Source organism: Nipponia nippon, unplaced genomic scaffold, assembly GCF_047370975.1.
Source record: "Nipponia nippon isolate SJK-2023a ecotype South Korea unplaced genomic scaffold, ASM4737097v1 scaffold_5, whole genome shotgun sequence".
Taxonomy (NCBI): domain Eukaryota; kingdom Metazoa; phylum Chordata; class Aves; order Pelecaniformes; family Threskiornithidae; genus Nipponia; species Nipponia nippon.
In genome coordinates this window covers 43,069,371-43,092,799 of record NW_028262369.1, presented here as the reverse complement: position 1 = coordinate 43,092,799, position 23,429 = coordinate 43,069,371, and the positions used below count along the sequence as shown (strand labels likewise).

The following is a 23,429-nucleotide window of genomic DNA, read 5'->3' as shown; positions in this document are numbered from 1 at the left end:
CCCCTTCGTAACTGATCTGCTAGAGACACAATATCATTCATTGGCCCTGCAGGATCTAGGGTCGCGTCTAACAGCAGTTATTACTTCCATCCCCCCCTTTCCATCACCAAAGCAGCTGGCTGTCTCCGATTCAGGCATTTTGATTTATTAATCGAATGCTACAATACCACCTTCCTACCTACTCACAGGAAACAACTTACCTGAACTCCTCCAAATCCATTAGGAGCTAAATAGCGTTCACACTCAAGAGCAATATCCGCCCAGCGCCATTCAAAGAGATGTACAATAGACGTCCTCCCAGAGAGAGTATTAGGGTTGTACTGCGCCCAGCAAAACCCTACAGCTGCGAGTAGGAGGAGGACTTGCATGATGCCTTCAGTATAAGGCTGCGGTCTCTCCACTGGCAATTTATACTCCTGCAAGATGACAAAGTTCCTATTGCAGCTGTCAAAATTCACACAGATCAATGCTATCAGTTATTATTTAGCTAACTAGCTCGATATCATTCTTCTGTTTGTTTTTTTTCCTGGATTGCCCAACAACTGAAGATAAAACACCTTTTCACAATGATTATAAATTATCATAAACCAATCGGTCTGTGGGCAGTGCACCTAAATACAGAATTGTACTCTTTCCAATCATGTAAACAAAGACGAATGTGTTTGCTAGCATTCAGGGGCATCTATCTGCCAGGATTAGTCCAAGCTCAAACCAAGGTACCTGATCAGCCAACACTCAGTCAATAACAGGTGTGTCACATGACACGTCCTGGGTCTTCGCCAGGTGAATCACACCAGTAACTAGAAACTGACCCCTTTTCATGCCTGAAGTTTTTCTAGCCCCATTGCCCAGTCCCTGCTAGGAACTGTTACTGGTTTTCTTCACACAGTCGTGCAGAGCAACTGTTGCTCTACCTGACTGAAAGGGATCAAAGCTGCAAGCATTTTCCTCTCCAACAGAGACTCTGCATAAGGTTTCATCTCACTTTAAATGACCAATGATTCATCTGAGTCAAGGAAGGAAACCCAAAATCAGATGTAAAGTGACACTGCAGATGAGTTTTAGCTGCCTGACATAAAACTGAATTTGAAAGCCAGAGCTGTTGACCAAGCTCCTTCTGGCTTTTCCTACGATTTCCTCCTTCAAAACAACCTTCTGATTTTTGCTCATGACATACTTTCAGGTCTTCATTTGGAACTGACTTATAAGATCAAGGTCTCAACAACAACACTCCATGAATAAGCTCGAGTCATGCCAATGATAAAACAACACCCTGAGAGAATACGAAGACCAGAAAACCCCTGATATTTGATGAATATCTGTGAGAAAAACAAGAAGTCCCCAAAAGAGCACATCCATTCCAAGCAAAAAGAAACCGCAGTGCACTTTTTGTACCTGAACTGCCTCTAGTGTGTTCCTTCTGAAACTAGCCATGCCATTGAATATGTCACATGCATCCTTCTCTTTCCCAGAATGTGTCTTCAAGGACGAAACACAGAAGCAGGTCTCATTTGCCCATCTGTTCATTTTCGTATCACAGACCTTATCAAAGGACTCTTTTTCCACTACAACAATGAAATAGTAAATTACTGTGACTGACCTTGCCTACTCGCTAACAGCAGGGAACCAGTGAGATGACCGCACCTTGTGACTACCAATTCAGTAAGCACCGACCCCCCCATTCCTCAGTATTACCAAGAGCAACCAGATGTGCCTGAGGTTAATTTTTACATCACCATTCCCTGTAGGGTTCCACTGATGTGATGGCATGTCACTGCGTAACATTCAGTTTCCCACGAATGACATGCGTTTTCCACTGAAACACGCTGCTATCAGCCAACGAGAGTAAAAACTCGTCCTTGATAGCCTGATGCAATGGATGGCCAACCCACTGGCAAGGAGACGAGGAGCCCTCATGTGACAGGCTACTCAGCAGCTCAAGCTGAAGAGGCTGCAGTATTTTAGCATGCTGAGGAAATGCATGAGGGCAGGAGAGAAGGTGGCCATCCAGCACTGATGATTTATGAGTCTTTCTGAAGTATAACCCCAAGTAGAAAGTATTTAATGTGCAGTTTCAAACATAGCATCTATTTTGGTATGGTAAAAATGCCAGGTGCCTAACAAATTGGCTCCGATTTCCAGGGGAATTTTAGAGGAGTTGAAGCTTTGGGCAGGGAAGACATTGGAGAGTTTTGCCTTTCTTTTGAAATCCTGTGTTTTAATCCATTTGATCCCCCACTATCATTGGAAACCTGGTTGTGAAGAACTGAAGGATGTGGCTTCCGGACATCGAAACTAGACCCTTTTATTTGCAAGCTTTTACACTGCAGACCTAAAAAAGCAGGCCCGCTTTTATATATCCCTATGTGGTCACAGCACAGCTCTGTCAATCGAATACACAGTTGATACCATGCTGCAACGGCAGCATTTCCCCAATACACTGCTGTGGTGTCAATGCGTACTCAAGACCTACCAGCATGTGACAGACCAATAAACTCCTCCAAAGGAAGAAGGCTCAGAGGAGACAGGCAAGAGTGACTTGCCCATGAAGCTCAGGGAATAATGCAGGCTGTAACTGTCCACAGGTGTTGCAAAGAATGCTGACTTTACCTCAACACAAAGAGGGCTGGAGGGTGGCCTTTATTTTAGATAAACAGCTATGTCAGTTGAGTGCATCAGCTTGTAGCATAACTGTTTATCCCCAAGTTAATTGAAAGAGTGTGAATGTCTCCCTGGTTTAGGCAGACCAGCATGGGGAGGAGTGTACACATGGCTCAGCACAACAGAGATTATAAAAACTAAAGAACGAACAGAAGATTTTTGAAGATAGCAACGGGCTTTAGCTGGTTTCAACCCACATATTCCTTTTCAGTGACTGGGGACACCCCGCATCCTGCTGGTGAGTATATTGTAGACACCAGTAATGGAGATCATGTCGATATTGTGATTGAACTGTATATTGCAATTGTTACATTTTGCTAAGCGTAACTTACATTTGTATTGTGATTTCAGTACATTTTGTACCACTCTGCTAAGTCAGAAAAAGTATCTAGCATCAACTATCTTCAAATAAGTAAATATGATATTAAATATTACACCCTCCACACGTGGGATATCTAAAAGAAGCTGGTCAGAGACTACTGGACTCTGATATAGTCAGAGCAATCTCAATGCAATCATTCATCTCGCTGCTATTTAGCTTGACCAAATGAATAACCAATATTGTTGTGCTCTGTCATAAAAATGGCTTGAAAGGTATGAAAATGCAGTTAAGCGTACCTGTGTATTAAACACAGCATTTAACCATTTCCAGACAAGTTATTAAAAACAACGTAAAAGACTAAGGGAGATGACAGTCTTAAAGATGCTTAGAAATATTAGACTTGAATTATCATCTTTAAAAAAAAGAACATGTCTACATTTATTGCTACTCACCAGACAGGTGAGTGTCATAACATGCTACAAAGTTGAGATTGTCCTCCTCTCAGGAAAGAAACAGTTATCAAATTTCAGTGGTATCTCCGGTAGCAAGTCCAATGCAAATCCCAGGAAGGGTGGCCAACAGTAGTTTCAGAGAAGCAGAGAAAGAGCTGGTACAAGAAAAGATTAAGGTATCTTAGCTGTAGGACCTAAAAAATTATGCCAGTTTCAACAGCAGAGACCTATTCATCATCTTGATTGTAAATTTTCAGCAGCCAGGATACTGCCACTATCAGGCACTACGTGAGACGTCATGCTTTTAAAGCAGCTTTCCTGAAAATTGACTTCAGAGACATTCTAGCATAACAGGAATGTGAACCCATTCCTTTGCCACCCCGGTTTGCAAAAACAAGTGGAGCTAGTCTGGTTCAAAGGGGCAGGAGGGCTCACTGGCCTGACCCTGGGGTAAACAACAGGTTTGCAATGGCTGCTAACCTCCTGCCACATGGGTCTCCCAAACTTTGACACCGCTCCAGTGAGCAGATCAGGGGGCTGCGTTCTGCCAGCAGGCCCCCTGCCCTCAGCATGGCGGAGCTGGCCACAGCAAGCAAGGGAGACAGATGGCAGGTCCAGCCTCTGGGCCAGGGACACTACCTGGCCCCTTCCTCCCACACCCTCACTGCCTTGCCAGGCACCCTGAGCCCTCGGGCACACGGACAGCCAATAGCCGCCCCCAGCACCCGTCCGCTCTCTCTCCCATCACAAAAGGGAAACGGCCCTAAGAAGTACACCTTGACCTCAAAAACACTGAATCCGAGCATTCCTCTTCCGTTTGCCCCTCCAGAATGGGTCGCAATGAGTACTTTTGGCCAAGCAGACGTCCTGATTTAACACAAGGGCTGCACTCTCGCATTTACCTCAGCATTTTCTCACGACTGAATGAAATTGGGAAAGCCGCCAAGTCGGTGCTCCAGCTGCGTAATTCTCCAAGCTATTACAGAATAAGCAAGCCTAATGCACCACAGAGACAAGAATATGCTGTGCTTCAGCCTCTGTCACGAGGTCTAAGCGGTGCTTGGCTATACAGCTCATTTCTCGGACGCCTTTGGAACAGCCACCGTGAACGCTAGTTTGCAGCAAGACACTGGCGTTAACGATGGAAGAGCTGTGGTTTTGATTTGTACAGGCACAAGCTGACTGTGAACCAGGCAACCCGCTCGCTTGGGTGATGTCACAGGCTGGAATAATTGATTGGTGCGGCCCAGCTTCCTCTGATGACCCAGACCCCGGGTTTGGTTTGTCGCAAGAAACAGATAAACTGTCTGCGTGCGTGGGCACTGCTCATAGGTGACTGCCCTCAATGTGGCTGCTCTGGCATACAGATGTGTGTGTATGTACCGGCCTTGGAAACACTGCATTTTAACTTACCCAGGTGTTGGTTTGGTTTGGTTTGTTTTTTGTTTTTTTTTTATTTTATTTTCGCCTGTTTCTGTGATGTGGGAAATGGAGTGCTGGATTGCCTTAAAACTCACCGCTGCATTGCCACTAGTTATGACGTGATAAAGTTGCAGTCCAAGTCATTAAGGGAAAAAACATCACTTTTCAATTTGATTGCCATTTATTATTCACTACAGAGAATCACTCATGCTCGAATACCAGGGAATCGCATGTGGGGGAAACAGTAAATATACAGACCAATGGAAGAAACACATTTTCAACTGAGTTATAACTTGGCATTAACATGAATTGCACCATGTTTCAGCCCAAAGGTGTCTTCTTTTGCTTTTCGGACATGCTGTTAATTCCAGCTTCCCCATAAAGAGAACGACATTTCCACTTATGCGCAGAGCAGCACAATTTAAAATTAAGTAATTTCAATTTTCTCCTTTCATTTTTTATTAGTACTTTAACTGAATGAAGCGCAATTACAAAGGTAAACAGGCATATACTGCCTCTTCCAGATCTACACTAGCACCACTAGCTCTTGTCCCTCTATAGCAGCTACTCAGTATTTCATTAATATAAGCTAATACACTTTGCTCTATCACGGTTCATTTGGTGCTGGACAGCCAAGAGAATCAGACCACCTTGTATGCTATTAGCAAAAATACAGAAGAGAACAATCAACACGTGCACAACAGATCTGGTTACAATTTCGCGTCAACATGAATTGCAATGAATGGGTCTTCATTCTCATTACTAATCAGGAAATTAGCCATGCCATCAGCAGCAACATGAACTTCAACCGCGGTACAGTAGTCACCTTTCTTTTGCCCAGAAATGACATCGCAGTAAGTGCCAGCAGGCAGACCAGTCTGCAGAGCTACATTCAAAGACCTTTGGAAAATATTGAAATGCAATAAGGATTATTTGGACTCTCAAATGCTTTGCAACTCATGTTAGAGACCTTCTAAGCTGTTAGGTAATTCTGGAGTTCTTCTGGACCCTCCAGAATCTACTCTCCCACAAAATTACAATAGTCTAGGACTAATGAGTGAGGAGCCTAGAAAACTACCAAAGGTTCATGCTGTGCTCAGGCATCATAAGGCTGGTCAACACACACTAGTTATAATAATTTTTCATGTGAGCTCTTTTACTTTATGGGCACTTGAAGGAATTTGGTTCTAATCACACAGAATTACGCTCCTTTACAATGAAGAAAAATAATTACGTAAATAAATTAATTAATATAGTAGTATTTAAGTATTTACCAGCAATGACAGGAAGCTTGGGTGTTCTCACTCTCCAGGAACTTTAGGACTTGAACTCTAGAACTTCAAATTGATCTCTAGTGCAATTTTCATTTTTTTCTACCAAACCCAGTTAGCTTTTTCAGATCATCCCATTAAAAGTTCTCAGAAATGTCTCTGCTAGTAATCTATTTTTTCAGGAGCTTAAAGGTACTTGAGAAATGCCAGATTCCACACAGATATTGTATTCCTGACATCACAGTACCCTAGAAGAACATACCAAAAGAGCCTAAAAACCTGTCAGCCCTAATACAACTCCTCTCAAGTCTTTGCAGGATGTCCAAAAGGAACTGTTGTGAAGGAGAGCACAGTAGGCTGGAAGACAAAAGTTACTCAGAACTCAAACACTACATCCTTCAAATTGCTCATCACCCCAACCTACTTCTAATTATTACAGACCTGACACACTCCCAGTCTCTTAAATCACCTCAATTTTGCTTACAAGACTGCAACACAGTTTTTAAAACTGCCACTTTTGGACTAGATCCCCGAGTCGCCAAGTTCCCTCATTTCTATAAGTTCAGACGCTGCTGGCTGACCATGCTCTTCATTGGTATAGCCAACTCCAGGAACAGGGAAATAGCAATAGCACAGTACAAGGCCTAACCCTGGACAGTGAAGAGTGCTCCTGGTAGAGTGGAGAAACCTAAGTTTAAGCAGGGAACAACCGAGACAGGGGAAGCATCTGTTAAAAAGTTCTGTTGGAGCTCGCAACACCTTAAAAGCTTTCTCTTCTAACTAGAAGAATTATAATCTATTCCTTTCTTACTTACCAGTCATCATTATTGAAAACGATGAAGCCTTTATTACCACGGCCAAAAGCTACTTGATTGCTGCCATTGTCCCACCAGTTGGAGAAAGGCTGACCATCCACCACATTACGGAAGATAACCATGTTCCTGAAAATGCAAGGAATGGCTGTCACTGTGGCTGCAAGGGCTCTAAAGCCACGAGGAACATGAAGCAAAAGCAACTGCTTTCACTTTTTTTTTCTCCACAGTGTCCTACTTTATTTGACGCCAGCGATGTTCGCAAACCCAGTCGTTGCCACAGGTAGTGTCTGCATTGATTGTAACAGGCTTTGTTGACCCATCCGAGTGACTTGGTGGTCCAGTCCAGTCATTGATGTCCTGTAATTGAAAAGAGAAGTTTAAAACTTCTTACTGAAAATGCAGAGAGCCTATCTGTAGAGAAAAGCTAGATGGAGCATCAGATTTCCACCTGCTAGATCCAACACGGGACAGAGAAATCTCTTAACAAATTTAAATGCGCTGGACTGCTTCTCTGGACCTTGTTGGGATCCTTATTCACCGTGATTTTCTCTTCAGCATTACAAGCTTACCCGTCCATCTACAAAATATCTTGGCCAGCGAAAACTCGACATCACACGTGTGAACCCATACGGATGAGCAAGCATGAAACCAACTGCCATTTTGTAAGGCCTGTTCGGTAGACAAAAAAAGGAATGAGATGTGGCAAGAGAAACTGTGCCAGGGAACCGATAGACAAACAAGCAAAAGGAAGAAGCGTCACCCAGACAAGAGAAATCCCTTACCTGGGGTCCCAGAAGGTCAGAATGGAAGCTCCACCGGCCCCGTGCCCCCGCTGGTTGTCGTGATTGTCCACAAAGACCAGGGCTCTGTCGGAAGGCACAAAGCCCCAGCCTTCTCCCCAGTTCCTAGCCAAAAACACAAAGATTTGAAGCTACCCTGTCAACTGGCACATCCAGCACATCCCAAAAAAGTCACAGCATCTTCATCCTTACTTTAAGTAGGCCATCTTTTCTCCGTTCCACTTGCGGATCACTGTCCCCAGTTTTGCACCATATTTGAATTCTGTCACTCGCCCGTTTCCAAAGTAGTCACTGCCTTTGATCGGCTCTCCGCCCAAGTCAATTACCTGGCAGAGGAAAGACAGAGCATTCCTTTCTACTTAAAAAACCAAACAAGTAAAAGGCATTGCCCTAGACATTCTTCTAAGGAAGAGGGACTACTTGAGCTAAGTATATTATTTGGCTTACTTGCAAAATGGTATTTAGAGCTATTTTCTTCATTTTATCTCAGCCTAGCTGTGAACTTGTTTTCCATCCCCATCCTAAATCTCCTTACTCTGATTGATCACTACGGCCTAATTAAGGCTTGCACTGTACCAACTTTACATTTAGTCTAGTCACCAATGCCTCTGCTTCCAGCACATGGGCAACCTCATTTCACTGTGTAGCTAAAGAACGTTTCAATATTTGCCCTAGGCCTTGCAGGCGACATTCAGATTTAATAAAATGTGTCTAACAACTTCAGCTTCTGCTGACTGAAACCAACAATTACCTGCTTCTTGGGTCTTGTTAGGATTGGTTATTCAAATGCAAAATACAAATTGGGAATGTCAAGTAACACTGGTTACGCCACTGGAAAACAAAGTTGCAGACCATAATCACCATTTATATCTTCTGTTGCAATTTATTATCCAGAATTTAAAATTCAGGGAGTGAAATGTCTTTTTTAAACCACTAGAATTTTCACACTAACTTTGATGCAGCAAATTTCATCTCCAGTGAAATTTCCAGGTTACCTAGTTCCAGAAGATTCAAAACAACTGGGCATTTTGCATGTCAATGACCATTTGTGGGCAAATTAGATATTTGTAAATTATGGTTATTAAATCTTCATGACGATTTCTATAGATCTTGAGTCTGAAAGCTGCTCAGGTCCAGGCCCAGGCCCAGCTCAAGCAAAGCATCACTTCCAGCGTGGGACTGAGTCTATACTGTGCCTGCAAGAAATATGTTTGTGAAGTACAGTTAAAAAAAATAAAGATTACCTCCTGGTAAATGAAAGGCTTAGTTCCCGCAGAAAACCATTTAGTATTTAGATCTTTCAGCTTGTCTAAAATCGCCTTCACATCCCCAGGCCACATATGCTTGGCAGCATCAATCCGGAAGCCTGCTACACCAATATCAATGAGGTAGTTCATGTATTCAGCAACTTTTGAGCGTACATAGTCCTTCTCCAGGGCCAGATCAAGAAGGCTAACTAAGCGGCAGTCTCGGACCTGTATAAAAATTCTGAAATGAAACATTTCTCACCTAATAAACTAAATGTAGTGTTCTACGTACATTTTGAATTTTGTTATGTACATTACAATGCCAAAATAAAACCTTTACTAGCCATTGTACACCATCCATATCTTTGCCTTGGACAGTTATCTTGTACAGTCATCTACGCAGAATGAGCAGCTGTAAGTGCTGAGGGATTATAACAGTGTCAAACCATTAAATCTATAATCAGCTTTTTAATGCAAGCATAGGGTAACAATACGATAAATTATTTTTACTCCACTGTATTAAGGAACAGATTCATTACTATTTCAAGTGCACTCATTTCTTCTCTGATGTAGGAAAGATTTCTAGATTATATTTCTAAATCTTCTAAAAATCTTGAGTTATTATAGCCTTATGAAACATTAAACTCTTGTTTTCTGTCCCCTTTTTGCCTGTTTCCTGTAAATACAAAATGATGGGCATCAATTTTCATCAAAAGAATACACTGAATATACTGAAATGGTTTTTTTAATAATTCTTATGATGGGTTTCCATGGCTATGCACATCTGCCTGGAGAGAGCAACGTGCATCAGCCTATGTTGCAAACTGTACTAAAGAATTGGCTATAAAGATGCTCCTTTAGAATGGCTCAAGAATTCAGGGACATTTAAAGTCTCCCCTTCTTCTGCCATTTCTCCAAAACCCTTCTCCCCTCAACTTAGATTCAGAAAAGATGCATTTGAAAGGCATAAGACTTCATTCATATTTATCTTTATAAAAAAAGTTTTCATTCTGTGGTAGTTTTAAAGTCCTGACGTCGTAATCTGATATAGAGGAACAGATAGACTCCTAGGAAGAGAAATCTCTAAACAGAAGGCTGATTCTTAAGATTTTAGCATTACTATTTTTCTTTATGAAATCCTAATCTCTCTCTCTCCTGAAATTGAGACCAAAGAAAATTTCCAAATTACCATAAAGGGCAAAAAATAACTCTTACTTTTTTTAAAACACAAAACCCACACACAAGATAATCCCCAGATAGATTTTATGAGCTTTAAAACTGTCTTTATAAAGTACCTAAGCACATATGTCTAAATCTGAAATTGAGCCATTGGCTGAAGTAGAGCTATCCCTTTAAGAAGTGGTGTTATAGCAACACTAAACTCTATTATCAATTTGGATGGTTTTCCATGAGGGTTTTTGTTTTGTTTTTAAAAAATGTCTGACAGTAGCAAAGAAACCACAGCCCAGGAACAGATGTACATGAAAAATATATTTATAGTTCTAGGTTTACCTGATATATATCATGATAATTCTCAATGTCTCCACTTCTAGATTTACATTTACCATCATTAAAGTCCCAGCCAGAATATGGCACAGCTGGAAAATCTTTAGTCTTTGCATTGAAATAGCTTCCACAAGTAGCATGGTCGCCAGCACCAGCATTAGCTCCGCACATATGGTTGATTACTGCATCCACATAAATATGTACCTAGAGAATAGTATTCACATTTCAATTTGAGAAAGCTACTTCCCACAGCACCACTAATTAACATTCTCTCTCTCTTACCTCCTGCCCTATCCCCCTATTTCTGCTTGCTTGCAATTACTTAAAATATTCCTCTTTTATTAACATATAGCAATGCTGATACAACATGCAACTCAACAGATAGGCAGAACCCCCCCCGATCTTCACTCCAGTGCTACCATGTCTTCCCTTCTAAATTACCAGTTGTCTATATCCTTGCGTTGTTAACACCAGAAGGTTTTCAAAGCACTTACTCCAACATTGTTGCACCTCGTCACCATGTCTCTAAATTCAGTTTCATTTCCAGATCGTGTGCACAGCTTGTAGCTGACGGGCTGGTATCTTTCCCACCATGGTTGCCAGGGGTCAGTAATGATAACATTTTCATTTGGAGGTGAAATCTGTGAATAAGATGGTGTCTCTTGGTAACAGGATACTGACAATGGTTTATTTGTTTGCCCAGTATTGTTAGAGAAAGAACATAAAACCAGAAAATTGGGTCCCTTTTATGGAAGATGCTCACAATACCTAACCCATTTAGATCCTAACTATCCTCTGCTTACACTATAGCAGGCTGGAAATAAAAGACTTGGGCTGGGACCTTCAGCAGGTAGAAACATACTATAAAAATTATGTCCATGGACATAGTGTCCTAATTATCTTCACGAATGCAGGTCTCAAAGATCAAAAGAAGGGTCTGAAATCTGAAGGACTAGGTCAGCAGAGATAGCCCAGAATCAGGAAGGAACTGACTGCAGAACAACTGACATAACATCCTGCCCTTAAAATTGATCCGACTTCCCATTTTTGTGACGTTTTGGATAAAAGCGTTCTCGAAGACTTGTCACAGTTTCCAGATAAGCTATACCTCTTCCTTTTATAGACTCTTTCCAGGACACTTTTGAGGCCACAAGCTTTTGCGGCTACCTCCAAGTCTCTGGGCATAACCGCCAAATCCCACCGTTTCTCACAAAGACCCCTACGCTGCAGCCTGCTTAGCTGCCACACCTTTGTGACCAGCTCAGCAAATCATCTCAACAAACTTTCTTTCTGAGACCCTGTCAAAGCATGGATTAAAAAGACATCCAAACCAAAGTCTGAGAAATCAGTTTAAAATTAATCAGGCCTGTGTGCCTGCAAAGAAGGTTGCAAAGAAAACATGTCTTATTTGAAAATTATGGGGAAGTTCTCACTCAGGCCAACTTGCAAACTCCTGGGCTGCAAGAGACAGACAGGCAGACTTCTCTCACTGATTTTTCCTGAGCAATCTGACAAACAAACTGAAATAGTTTAATAGGTGACTGCTCTCCAGCCGTACCACCCCACCCATCTGACACTACTGGTTCCACAGGAACAGTGTCTGTTGTTCAGAGGGAACAGATTCACATCGACACACCTCCACCAGAACCTGTGTTCAGTTCATTTCTGCCTGCTCACCCCAGGTTCCTGCAAAGAACGGTCTCTTAACGGCTTACTCTGACACTAGGCTTTACAGAGAGAAACTTGCCAGTTTGGGTGAACACAATTAGCAGCCTTTTATATCTATTTATTTAAAACCTTTACCACTTTGGTATTCTCTTTGGGAGACCTTTTTTTCAGTCATAGTTTCACTTTATGTTTACCTAGCTCTTAACAGCTTCCCTTGATTTAAATAATATCAAGCAGATAAACGCGGGTTACTCTTCGCAGCAGTAAAAAAAAGATTTAGCCAGTGATATGCAATTCTAATTCATCTAAATGTAATGGCACAGAGTGCAAAACATGCACTTTGGAGCGATGAAATAAATTCACGCTTACATGATGATGGCTGAAGAATATATTTGTCAGCATTTACTACTTCCATTACCAATTTCTATTTTTCTTTCTCAGTACCTGTCCTTTGGTGAATTGAACATTTTCTCTGAAAAACAAATTATCATCTATGTAGCAATTTTACTACCTACTGATAGGAACAGACGTACCTGAACTCCTCCAAATCCATTAGGAGCTAAATAGCGTTCACACTCAAGAGCAATATCCGCCCAGCGCCATTCAAAGAGATGTACAATAGACGTCCTCCCAGAGAGAGTATTGGGGTTGTGCTGTGCCCAGCAAAACCCTACAATTAACAGAAGAAAATAGATACCCATCCTGTGCTCTGTGATCAGTCGCTCTCTTCTTACTGCCTATTTATGTTCCTGCAAGAGGGTAAAGTACACATTACAAAACACACATTTAAAAGTAAATGCCCATCTCTGGCATCATATTTATTTAACTTTATTTGATTGTCATTTTGTTTGAGAATTGGGTTCTATCTAATCTATATCAACCCCCCCATACTAACGGTAACTTTGTTTTTCTGAAGTTAAAATTCAGACATTGTCTAATACAGGCTGTCTCCAGTGTCCAAAAGTTGTGTTTTTATTAGTACAAAGCCAAAAACAACCCCAAAAGACAAAGGAGTACTTATATAGACTGAAATGGACACTTAATTTCTCATTTTCATGTATAGTACTTTACATTCCTATTTACCCTTGAGAGGCATCTTTTTTTCAATCTGTGTTACTATGACTTGTGCATATTTAGACAGGGCCTTGGAGAAACAGCATGTTTCTTATCCTGAGTTGCCACAAAACCCCAGGTATTTTGGAGGTCTAACATATGTGAGTCTGTCATTCGTGACACGCATGGCATCTATCATGACTAGGTACAGAGTTCTGCAAAGGCACTGAAGGAACATTCCAAAGGAGGAAAACCAGCTGCATTACCTTCTGATAAGCTAGGCTAGGAATTATACTTCCCCATTCATATTGCATAGGTATTTACTTATATATGAACAAAGATGACAAGCCTATTAAAACTGCCTCACCTTTTTCTCATCTAAACAACTACACAACTTATAACAAACCAGAAGTTAAACAACTATCAAGGTTTACATTACACTATTTAGGATCTCATTTTGCACTCTTCATGTTTAGAAGTTGATTTAGAGTCTGCAATACAAAGCAGTCCTACAAGGAGATCTTCTGCAAACAAAAGGCTGAACTATTACTTCCCTTAAATAACAAAACACAGAATCTTGTTACTTTCTTCTAAGTATCTAGTCTTTGTAAAAAGCTATCATAACACATAAACAACACAGGGCAAAGAGGTAATAAGGAGATCCCTGGCTGCTGTCACAGCACTTCAGTGAAGGTTTAAACATGAACACATGGGCCTTCAGGTGTGCTACATGAAAGAAACCTGCACCCTTTCCTGATTTAATACACATTTAGGAGTGCACTGCTAAAAACTCCAACCTGCTATGACACAGATACAAAAAAAAAAAAAAGTTTATATAAAATCTTACATGATTTCTACAAAACAACCCTCCCTCTCTCATTTTTATTTCAGAGAAAGGATGATCCATATCTCGGAGTCAGTGGAGCTGCACTCTTTGGAGCAAATTCAAGCACAAAATATGCCAGTTTATAAAGTGTAGAACCTGCCTTCCAGAGCCTGTTGCTATCAGCTGTCACTGTACTTCACAGGCAGCCAGAGTTATTACGAATGAATCATTTGATAAATTTAGCTTGTTTTTCTGCTTGTGAACAAAACAATTTTAATGAACTTATTTACTGGTAGCTCTTCGGTAGAGTATACAGATAAATTTCAGCTGTAAGCAGTTGTTCTGTGTGTTTCCATTTTCATGAAAGAATGCTTATTTGCCCTGATAGGAAGAGTATGCATTAACAGAAAATGAGCTAAGAAAGTTTGATCTTCTCTGATGAGAGAAGGCATTTATCAGATTGGCAATTTTTACGTACAGCAGTAAGCACACAAAGCAGTAAGAATTAACATATTTTGGCCCAACCAGCTCCAAGGCCTAGTGCTTGAAGAGAAGACTCAACACAGATTTTCATTTTTTTGAAATAGGTTTACAGCTGCTCTGGCTTCAGTACAAGCAATAATAAGAGAATGGAGATGTTGAAATCCCCAACGCACTCTGAAGGCTCTAGCTTCAAAATGCTTTTGGAACTTGGAAAAAAAGGAGAGGCCTGTATTTGTCTATGGAAGAAAAGAGAGCACAACTGACTGCAATTCAAAGAACGTGGGAGAGAATCGTTTCTGAAGAACGCTATTGCTGCCTTGGACAACCTGAGAACTCAGGTCAGCTTGTCTTCTGCTGGGTTAAAGTCTGAGGTACCAAACTCAGCTACTATCTCCAAAACACTACAAGAATATTTAAATTTGCGAGAGGTTTGACGCAGGCCTGCTGAAGCTTCGGATGTTAAAGACTGTTAGAGGAACGTAGTCTCCATGCGAACTTCCAGTGCCTCCCCACAGAGCTTCCCTCAGCAGCTGCCTGCTCCACAGGGAGGAAGCAGCTCCGCTTCGGCACCTCCTCTGGGGACGCAGCTCACCCGACCGCCGGCCCTGCCGGGGCCCCGCGGCGCCTCCGGGCAGTAACCGTACCCACAGCCAGCAGCACACCGCCATACGCACATTTCGGGGCGGGCCTGCGTCACTTCCTGCGGACTCCAGCAGCATCACCCCGCCCGCCGAGCGCCGCCGGGGCGGCAGCGACGGGGCCTCGCCCCTTCCGCCGGGGCGGGGCGGGGCGGGGCGGGGCGGGGGGGAGGGGGGGTAGGGGAGCGGGGCCGCGGGGCTCTGCACCGCTGCCGCCTGGGGAAGCAAGGTCCAGCCCCGCGCCAGGCCTGCCAGCGAATAACTGTTACACGGTAAAATACACCGGTTTATCTAAAAGCTTTGTGTTACACGTGATTATGTTGATTCAAGATAAAATTACAGTCTGGAATATATTTGTTCGCGAGATTTGAGAAAGGAAATCTCTCTGCTTATATGCAGATGCACTTACCTCACTTTTTTTTTTTTAAGTATTTTTGTCTTTGAGTATAGCACCACCTTGCTGTTATCCTGCTTCACTGCTTTGAAAACTTAGTTGGCCTTTTATGCACTATTTTAATAGCTTGGTCCTGTACTTGTAACTTATCGTTTGTGTTGGGCCATATTGCATGTTTCCTCTGTTATATACCTTTTTATGTGCAATAAGATGAGTCACAAAGCTTTGTAACCTGGCTCCATCCAGATACAGACTAAAAAGTGCAGTAGCACAAGGAAGGGTTCCACATAAGCAGCTGGGAGAAGTCTCACGATCGCTAGCCCTTGTTCTCGTGGCAGACTTCAACATACCAGATGCCTGCTGGAAATACAATGCAGCAAAGAGGAAACAATCTAGGAGGTTCCTGGAGTGAGTGGAAGAGAACTGCCTGACACAGCTGGTGAGGGAGCCAGCTAGGGAAGGCACCCGCTGGACCTCTTCTTCGTGAACAGAGAAGGCCTGGTGGTGATGTGATGGTTGGAGGTCGTCTTGGACATAGTGATCATGAAATGATAGAGTTTTCGATTCTGGGAGAAATAAGGAGCGGGGTCAGCAGAACTGCCACCTTGGTCTTTCGGAGGGCAGAGTTCGGCCTACTTAGGAGCCTGGTTGACAGAGTCCCTTGGGAGGCAGTCCTGAAGGGCAAAGGAGTCCAGGAAGGCTGGACATTCTTCAGGAAGGACATCTTACAGGTGCAGGAGCAGGCTGTCCCCATGTGCCGAAAGATGAGCTGGCAGGTGAGAAGACCAGCCTGGCTGAACAGAGAGCTTTGGCTGGAACTGAGGACTAAAAGGAGAGTTTACAACCTTTGGAAGAAGGGGCAGGCAACTCAGAAGACTACAAGGATGTTGTGAGGTTATGCAGGGAGAGGATTAGAAGGGCCAAAGCCCAACTGGAACTTAATCTGGCTACTGCTGTAACAGACAATAAAAAATGCTTCTATAAATACATTAGCAACAAAAGGAGAGCTAAGGAGAATCTCCATCCTATATTGGATGTGGGGGGAAACATAGTGACAGAGGACAAGGAAAAGGCTGAGGTACTTAAAGCCTTCTTTGCCTCAGTCTTTAATAGCCAGACCGGTTGTTCTCAAGGTACCCAGCCCCCTGAGCTGGAAGACAGGGATGGGGAGCAGAATGAAGCCCCCATAATCCAAGGGGAAGTGGTCAGCGACCTGCTACACCACTTAGACTCTCACAAGTCTATGGGGCTGGATGGGATCCACCCAAGGGTATTGAGGGAGCTGGCGGAGGTTCTCACCAAGCCACTTTTGATCCTGTATCAGCAGTCCTGGCTAGCCGGGGAGGTCCCAGTTGACTGGAGGTTAGCCCATCTACCAGAAGAGCCGTATTGAAGATCTAGGGAACTACAGGCCTGTCAGCCTGACCTCAGTGCTGGGGAAGGTCATGGAGCAGATCATGCTGAGTGCCATCATGTGGCACATATGGGACAACCTGGTGATCAGACCCAGTCAGCATGGGCTCATGAAAGGCAGGTCCTGCTTGACTAACCTGATGTCCTTCTATGACAAGGTGACGCGCTTAGCGGATGAAGGAAAAGATGTGGATGTTGTCTACCTGGACTTGAGTAAGGCCTTTAACACAGTTTCCCACAGCATTCTCCTGAAGAAACTGGCTGCTTGTGGCTTGGACGGGCATATGCTTCTGTGGGTAAAACCTGGCTGGATGGCTGAGCCCAAAAAGTTGTGGTGAATGGAGTTCAATCCAGTTGGCAGCTGGTCCCAAGCAGTGTTCCCCAGGGCTTGGTACTGGGCCCGGTTCTGTTTAATATCTTTATCAATGATCTGGATGAGGGGATCGAGTGCACCCTCAGTAAGTTTGCAGATGACACCAAGTTGGGCGGGAGTGTTGATCTGCTGGAGGGTAGGAAGGCTCTACAGAGGCACCTGGACAGGCTGGATCGATGGGCTGAGGCCAACTGCATGAGATTCAACAAGGCTCAGTGCCGGGTCCGGCACTTGGGTCACAACAAGCCCATGCAACGCTACAGGCTTGGGGAAGAGTGGCTGGAGAGATGCCTGGCAGAAAAGGACCTGGGGGTGCTGGTGGACAGCCGCCTGAACACAAGCCAGCAGTGTGCCCAGGTGGCCAAGACCACCAATAGCATCCTGGCTTGTATCAGGAATAGTGTGGCCAACAGGACCAGGGAGGTGATAGTGCCCCTGTACTCGGCACTGGGGAGGCCACACCTACAGTACTGTGTTCAGTTTTGGGCCCTTCACTACAAGAAGGACATGGAGGTGCTGGAGCATATCCAAAGAAGGGCAACGAAGTCTTATGAGGAGCAGCTGAGGGAGCTGGGGCTGTTTAGCCTGGAGAAAAGGAGGCTGAGGGGAGACCTTATTGCTCTCTCCAACTACCTGAAAGGAGGTTGTAGCCACGTGGGGGTCGGTCTCTTTTCCCCAAGTAACAAGCAATAGGACGAGAGGAAACAGCCTCAAGTTGCTCTGGGGGAGGTTTAGGTTGGATATTAGGAAAAAATTCTTCACCGAAAGGGTAGTCAGGCATGGGAAGAGGCTGCCCAGGGAAGTGGTTGAGTCCCCATCCCTGGAGGCATTTAAAAGATGGGTAGCTGTGGTGCTTAGGGACATGGTTTAGTGGTGGAGTTGGCAGTGCTGGGTTAACGGTTGGACTTGATGATCTTAAAGGTCTTTTCCAACCAAAATGATTCTATGATCTTTGAAGGCTACAGTGGAGTAACTACTGTTTTCTACTTTAATGTTGCTACACAGGGGCTGTGCCAGACAAAGTAACAAATGGAGCCTGTCATTATCAGAATAATGTTTCTTTTCTCCAGGAACAATCAAAATGCCAACTAGAGTAAATATTTGTCTGTATGTAACATAAAAGGATCTCATGCCAGAAGCTGCTTGCTAAGCAGGAGTAAAAGACTCAGGCAGGTGTCACAGGCCTCAAATGTTTGTCCTACAACAGGAGCAGCTGCAACATAAGCTACTTAAGGAAACCAACATATTTACAGTGGCTAATGTGTTCTCTTCAGTCTTCGATCAAGTAGGAAGATACATTTAAGGAAAAACTGGAAGCAGTTGGAAATGTCCTAGAAAATACTAAAGGAAAAGTGATTCTGTTTGACATTAGGTCCTCTCTTAGCTGTCAACTTCCAAAGATGTGAAGGGAAAAGAGAGATGCAAACTGTGTAACATGTGAAATGTCTTAGTGACTTTTCCAAGTTACTATTGTTATAAGGATAATTTAGCTAGAAACTGTTCATTTCTGAATGCACATTAACTCCACTTTGCAGATGATATTATTATTTTTACCTTCTCAAAACCAAAATTTCTTTTCACTACCATATAGTGAAGTCCCTAAAATTCAAAGTTTTTGAGGAAAAAAAAAAAACACCCACCCAAAAGACTGGAATTGAAAATGATCCTTATATATCAAACTCACACTGAGGACACTGGAGAAATGTGCATGCTTTTTTAAAATTTGTCTCCTTAGAATTAAAAGCATATTAGAATGACCTTCTGAATTTAGCTTTCAAAGAAAATTCTGACAAGGCACACAACTCACATTTATATATAGAAAATAAATCTAATTTAGCTTCTGCTATCACAAAATCCTTGCTATATCAAGGAGTCAATTTAGAGCACTATAGTAAAATTCATGATTGTTAGATTATCTGAGTCAGCCTCACCTTGAAAATTATAGTGATGAGTATATTCAAAAGTTTAAATTAAAGTAAGAAATGTTGCTGTGTCTATATGCCATTAGCCAATGAAGAAAAATTGTAAAATAAGCCAGCATTCACTGCTTATGTGCCATCTCAGAAACAGGCCCTAATGACTTGTTAAAAAAAAAAAAAAGAGGTTGTTTGACCTGAAATATCAGATCAAACAGAACAGACATTCCAAGGGAAAGGAGAAAACGAAACAAACAAAAAAACCCAGCAGAAACAGGTATACAAAAAAACTAGTTGTTTTAAGGGAATGAAAGCTTTGCCTTCTGACCTTAAAAAAAGTTCTCTCAACTGGATTGCAGAAGTTTCCTTGATAGATTATCAGTATAGGATAGTAGGGAGTATGTTTTATTTTTTCTTTAATAATACAACCCCATCAAGAACACAGCTTAAGCTTTATTCATAATGGAATGGCAACAGAACAGTCAAATTTTTTTAAGCCACTTTTTTTCTCTCTTTAAGCATCATAAACCCTTCAGAAGTTCTCATAAAACTTCCTCTCTGTGTATTTTTCCTGGCCTACTACTCCAAATACAGATAAGATAAACTAACGAACAACTACACATTCCACATGGGAACACACCAAATAAGCTAAGAAGAATTCCAGTGAAAGCATTTTAAAAGTAATCTGCTGAGCCAGTTCATATTGAAAAAACAGCAAAGATACAGTTATCCAGCAATCAATACTAGTGATTTAGGCTGTTTGCAGCTGGAATGATAACAAAACAAGTCTTTACACCAGCCCGTTACCACACCATCAACTATGAATTAGTATCTTATGGAATAAGTTTCTCCTTAAAATCCATTGGACCCTCTTGCCAAGTAAATGTCATTGCAATGTTTCCAACGTGGTTTTAGAAAGTTACGCTAATCTTCCTAGTATGTAACAAATCTTACTGTGTGATCTCCACAGTGTTGTTTTTTATTAAACACAGTTCAACAGGGCAAGGATCACACCTACACTGGTTTAACACTGTTTTAACTGCTACTCTTGTTTTAATGACTTCAGTCTCACTAGCAATATTTTTCAAGATGTGGATGAACAATGGAAGTTAATTACTGAGGAAAAAACAGTGCCTAATTTCACAGTACAAATTCATGCCAGTGCACTAGACCTGCTTAGTCCCCAAGATAAGAAAAAGATTTACACTAAAATGTGATTATCCTTAGATTTTCTTATCTTTTTACCCTGAAACACTAACAGCTAAACATCACACTCCAGAAGGAAAGAATTCACTGCCTTCCTCCTCCTTCCCACTCCCAAACCCCACAACAAAACAAAAGTCAAAATGAAGAGAACAAGGCAAAAAGAAGAGAAAGGAAATAATTTATTAGAGATTTCACAAGCAAACTAACATACATTTATCATATAAGTCTTGTGACAGTTTAAAGATATCTGGAATCTTTAAGATGAGAAAATTTATACTCTGCCTTAAATACTTTAGAAATGCTACTACGCACAGTTCAAGAGTCCCGATGATTACACTGCTTCTTCCCTCAGCTTGATAATACTTGAAAGAGATGGAACACAAAAGGGACCTGGAACATCACAAAGGCATGTTAAAAGTAAGAACAACCAGAAAATAGTAGTGTTATGCGTTCTTTTGGCAACTAAATTGAAAGATGTTTAGTATTTAGAAGAGTGCTGAATGTCTGAAAAAAAAAATCTGACTTAATAGATACAGGAGATACAGGCTGTATTAACTTTATATTACAGTAAGTTAAACAATAATGTAATATGAAACCCACAAGGAAAATACAAGACACTGGCAACAACACTACCTCAGTGCAGAGAACAATCTAAAAAAACCAACCCAACAAAAAGGTAGCAGTGATTAATAGTTCAATTCCAAATACTTCATTGCGAGATATTGTTAGATTTTCTTCTCTACTCAAAAAAGAAAAAGTAAGGACAACAAACAATCACCTACAGATTGTTTCTCACATACCAGGACAACAGTAATCATCTAAAATACTGGTCAACCCTTTAATATTATTAAGAATTGCTCTGCAACATATTTTAACCAACATATTATTATTACTATATTTATTTAAAGAAAAACGAGAAGATATCCTTGGTGTGCGCTCAAGCACAGCTCCACGCACATCAGTGGAACACTTCTAGCTCATACGAGCTAAGGAATTGGACCACAAATTAGCAAGTTATAGGACCTTTGAGGAAGAAGGTGGAGGCCACCTTTTAAGACTAGGAACCTTCATTGTGTCTATTCACGCAACACAGACAACTTTTTTTTTCCCCCTGAAAAACTGCCCTTTGCTTTTAAAATTCCCAGATTAGTTCAAGCTCTAAAACACGTAAACTCCTCCCCACACCTACTCTATATGAAAACTTAGATGTAGTTGAGTGCTACGGGAAACATTGCACAAAAAAAGGATACAACAAGAAAGGATACACTCTGCATGACAGTATTACTGCAGTATTTACGCAGGAATGTTTCTAAAGAAGAACAGCAGAATGTGGTTTAATTTTACTTGATTCTCAGTATTGCATACATATAACTTTATGCTACCTATCAAAAGCAAATACGCCTCTCTGATAAATTACAGTTTTGACCCCTTATGAGATTTAATGAGGGCTGATGAGTCCACCAACACTAAACTCCATATTCAAAAGTAAATACATCTTTTGATAACTTGAACTACTAGGACAAGAACAGATTTTTGTGTCTCATTAATTCTCGTTCAAGTCTTTGCCATTTTACAGACTCACTTTTTCCATCAGGTCCAAAACCCAACCATGTTTCCATTCAATGCAGGCTTTCAAGTCACTTCTTCCCTATGAAGAAGCTGGAGACCTCTCAACATCAGTTTCTTCTACATAACCTTTCTCCCAAAAAGCTGTATTTTAGCTACAGAAAAAATAGTCACCCCAAATACTAACTGAAATTTTTGCCAGTCCATCAAGAAAAAGACATTTCAGCCAGCAAGGAATTGCATAGTATTTTTATAAACCATATGTATTATTTTCTCTACAAAGGATAAAACCTTTGTAGAGAAAATACTAAAATACAATAAAAATATTTGCAGTAACATTGATGAATTTAACATAGCTTCTTCCTGTTTAAAAATAATCAAGAGTTTAACTTATGTCAATTTAGTTGTTTAAAAACAAAACAAAACAACATTGAGACACAGGATACAGATGAAATTTGAAGTCCCTCAAATGTTTGCATAAACTTGTTTATATGCATATATGTGTTTCAAATGAGATTCTGACACTGTTCTTCCTTACAGACTCAGATTTCTATCATGGAATTTTGCATCATAAATCAGCATCCATCAATATTCCAGCAGCAACAGGAAAACATAGTCATGCAGAAATAGGGTTCAGTTTCATCATTAGTTGGGAAGTGAAATAAATATTTTTAATTAAACCTCATGGATCTGTATTAGTCTATGGCACATTCTGTGACCCTTACATATAAATGGTCAAGGTAAGGAAGAAGTTCTGCACATGATACATTAAACCAATGACACCAAGGTAACTCATGTGAGACTTTCAGGTGCACAAATAAGTCTTGCATAAGTACGTGTTTGCTCACTCTAAAAAAAGCTTCTGGGTAAACCATCAACATGATTAACAACCAAATAAGCACCTCGTTATTTTCGTTATATAATTCAAGTATTATGTAGCATGCCTAGTGAAGTCAGAATTAGATTTAATGTACAAAATTAGTTGGAAAGACATGGAATTCCTAAAAGAATAAACGTGTTCAGACTTCATTTATAAGGCTTTCCAATAGCTAAAATACTTCAGGTTTCTTTTTGCATTTAAAGAAACCTTACTAATTTTCTTCTTATTGGACACTGGATAAAATAATACACATACAAGTTAGTTGTTTTTTTTTTTTCCTAACAAGGACAGAGTAAGAAACAAGATTGAAACATTCCCATAAACCCTTGTTCCTCGTAGAAGACTTTGGCCAAGGCTCATTTGTCTCTTTTCAATGACCAATACAGAAGAAGGTCTGTACAAGTAACCTTTAATTTGATAAAATAAAATACAGATTTTGCAAATCACAAAGCAATTAACTCAAAATAGGAACTGGTAAGACCAAATAGCTTCTCAGAAATGAGGGAAACAAGCTCAA

General features: G+C 41.4%; 3 protein-coding genes across 8 annotated transcripts in view; all 3 read right to left on the bottom strand.

Moving 5' to 3' along the window:
• Nucleotides 1-7,069, bottom strand: part of LOC104017636 (pancreatic alpha-amylase) — a 13,847-nt gene extending 6,778 nt beyond the window's left edge. For 2 of the 3 annotated variants that reach the window (XM_087731202.1, XM_087731201.1), the window contains exons 1-2: nt 3,436-3,585; nt 201-416 (exon numbers count right to left, since the gene is read on the bottom strand). In XM_087731202.1, the coding sequence (XP_087587328.1) occupies nt 201-416; nt 3,436-3,453 (234 nt within the window). In that variant the 5' untranslated portion in view covers nt 3,454-3,585. Of the gene's footprint in view, nt 1-200; nt 417-3,435; nt 3,586-6,943 lie in introns of those variants that run through there. The other variant, XM_009470680.2, reaches the window with a different exon arrangement.
• The window catches only part of LOC104017637 (pancreatic alpha-amylase), a 20,680-nt gene continuing 2,270 nt past the window's right edge, over nt 5,020-23,429 (bottom strand). The window contains exons 2-12 of one of the 4 annotated variants that reach the window (XM_087731204.1): nt 20,779-20,856; nt 12,698-12,913; nt 10,991-11,137; nt 10,503-10,700; nt 8,988-9,218; nt 7,936-8,069; nt 7,726-7,848; nt 7,513-7,612; nt 7,179-7,300; nt 6,944-7,069; nt 5,020-5,757 (exon numbers count right to left, since the gene is read on the bottom strand). In XM_087731204.1, the coding sequence (XP_087587330.1) occupies nt 5,568-5,757; nt 6,944-7,069; nt 7,179-7,300; nt 7,513-7,612; nt 7,726-7,848; nt 7,936-8,069; nt 8,988-9,218; nt 10,503-10,700; nt 10,991-11,137; nt 12,698-12,865 (1,539 nt within the window). In that variant the 5' untranslated portion in view covers nt 12,866-12,913; nt 20,779-20,856 and the 3' untranslated portion in view covers nt 5,020-5,567. Of the gene's footprint in view, nt 5,758-6,943; nt 7,070-7,178; nt 7,301-7,512; nt 7,613-7,725; nt 7,849-7,935; nt 8,070-8,987; nt 9,219-10,502; nt 10,701-10,990; nt 11,138-12,697; nt 12,914-15,118; nt 15,335-20,778; nt 20,857-23,429 lie in introns of those variants that run through there. The other 3 variants (XM_087731203.1, XM_087731205.1, XM_087731207.1) reach the window with 3 other exon arrangements.
• The window catches only part of RNPC3 (RNA binding region (RNP1, RRM) containing 3), a 16,377-nt gene continuing 13,573 nt past the window's right edge, over nt 20,626-23,429 (bottom strand). Inside the window, exon 15 of the mRNA XM_009471054.2 lies at nt 20,626-21,775. The gene's annotated coding sequence lies outside the window, so the exon portion shown is untranslated. The remainder of the gene's footprint in view (nt 21,776-23,429) is intronic.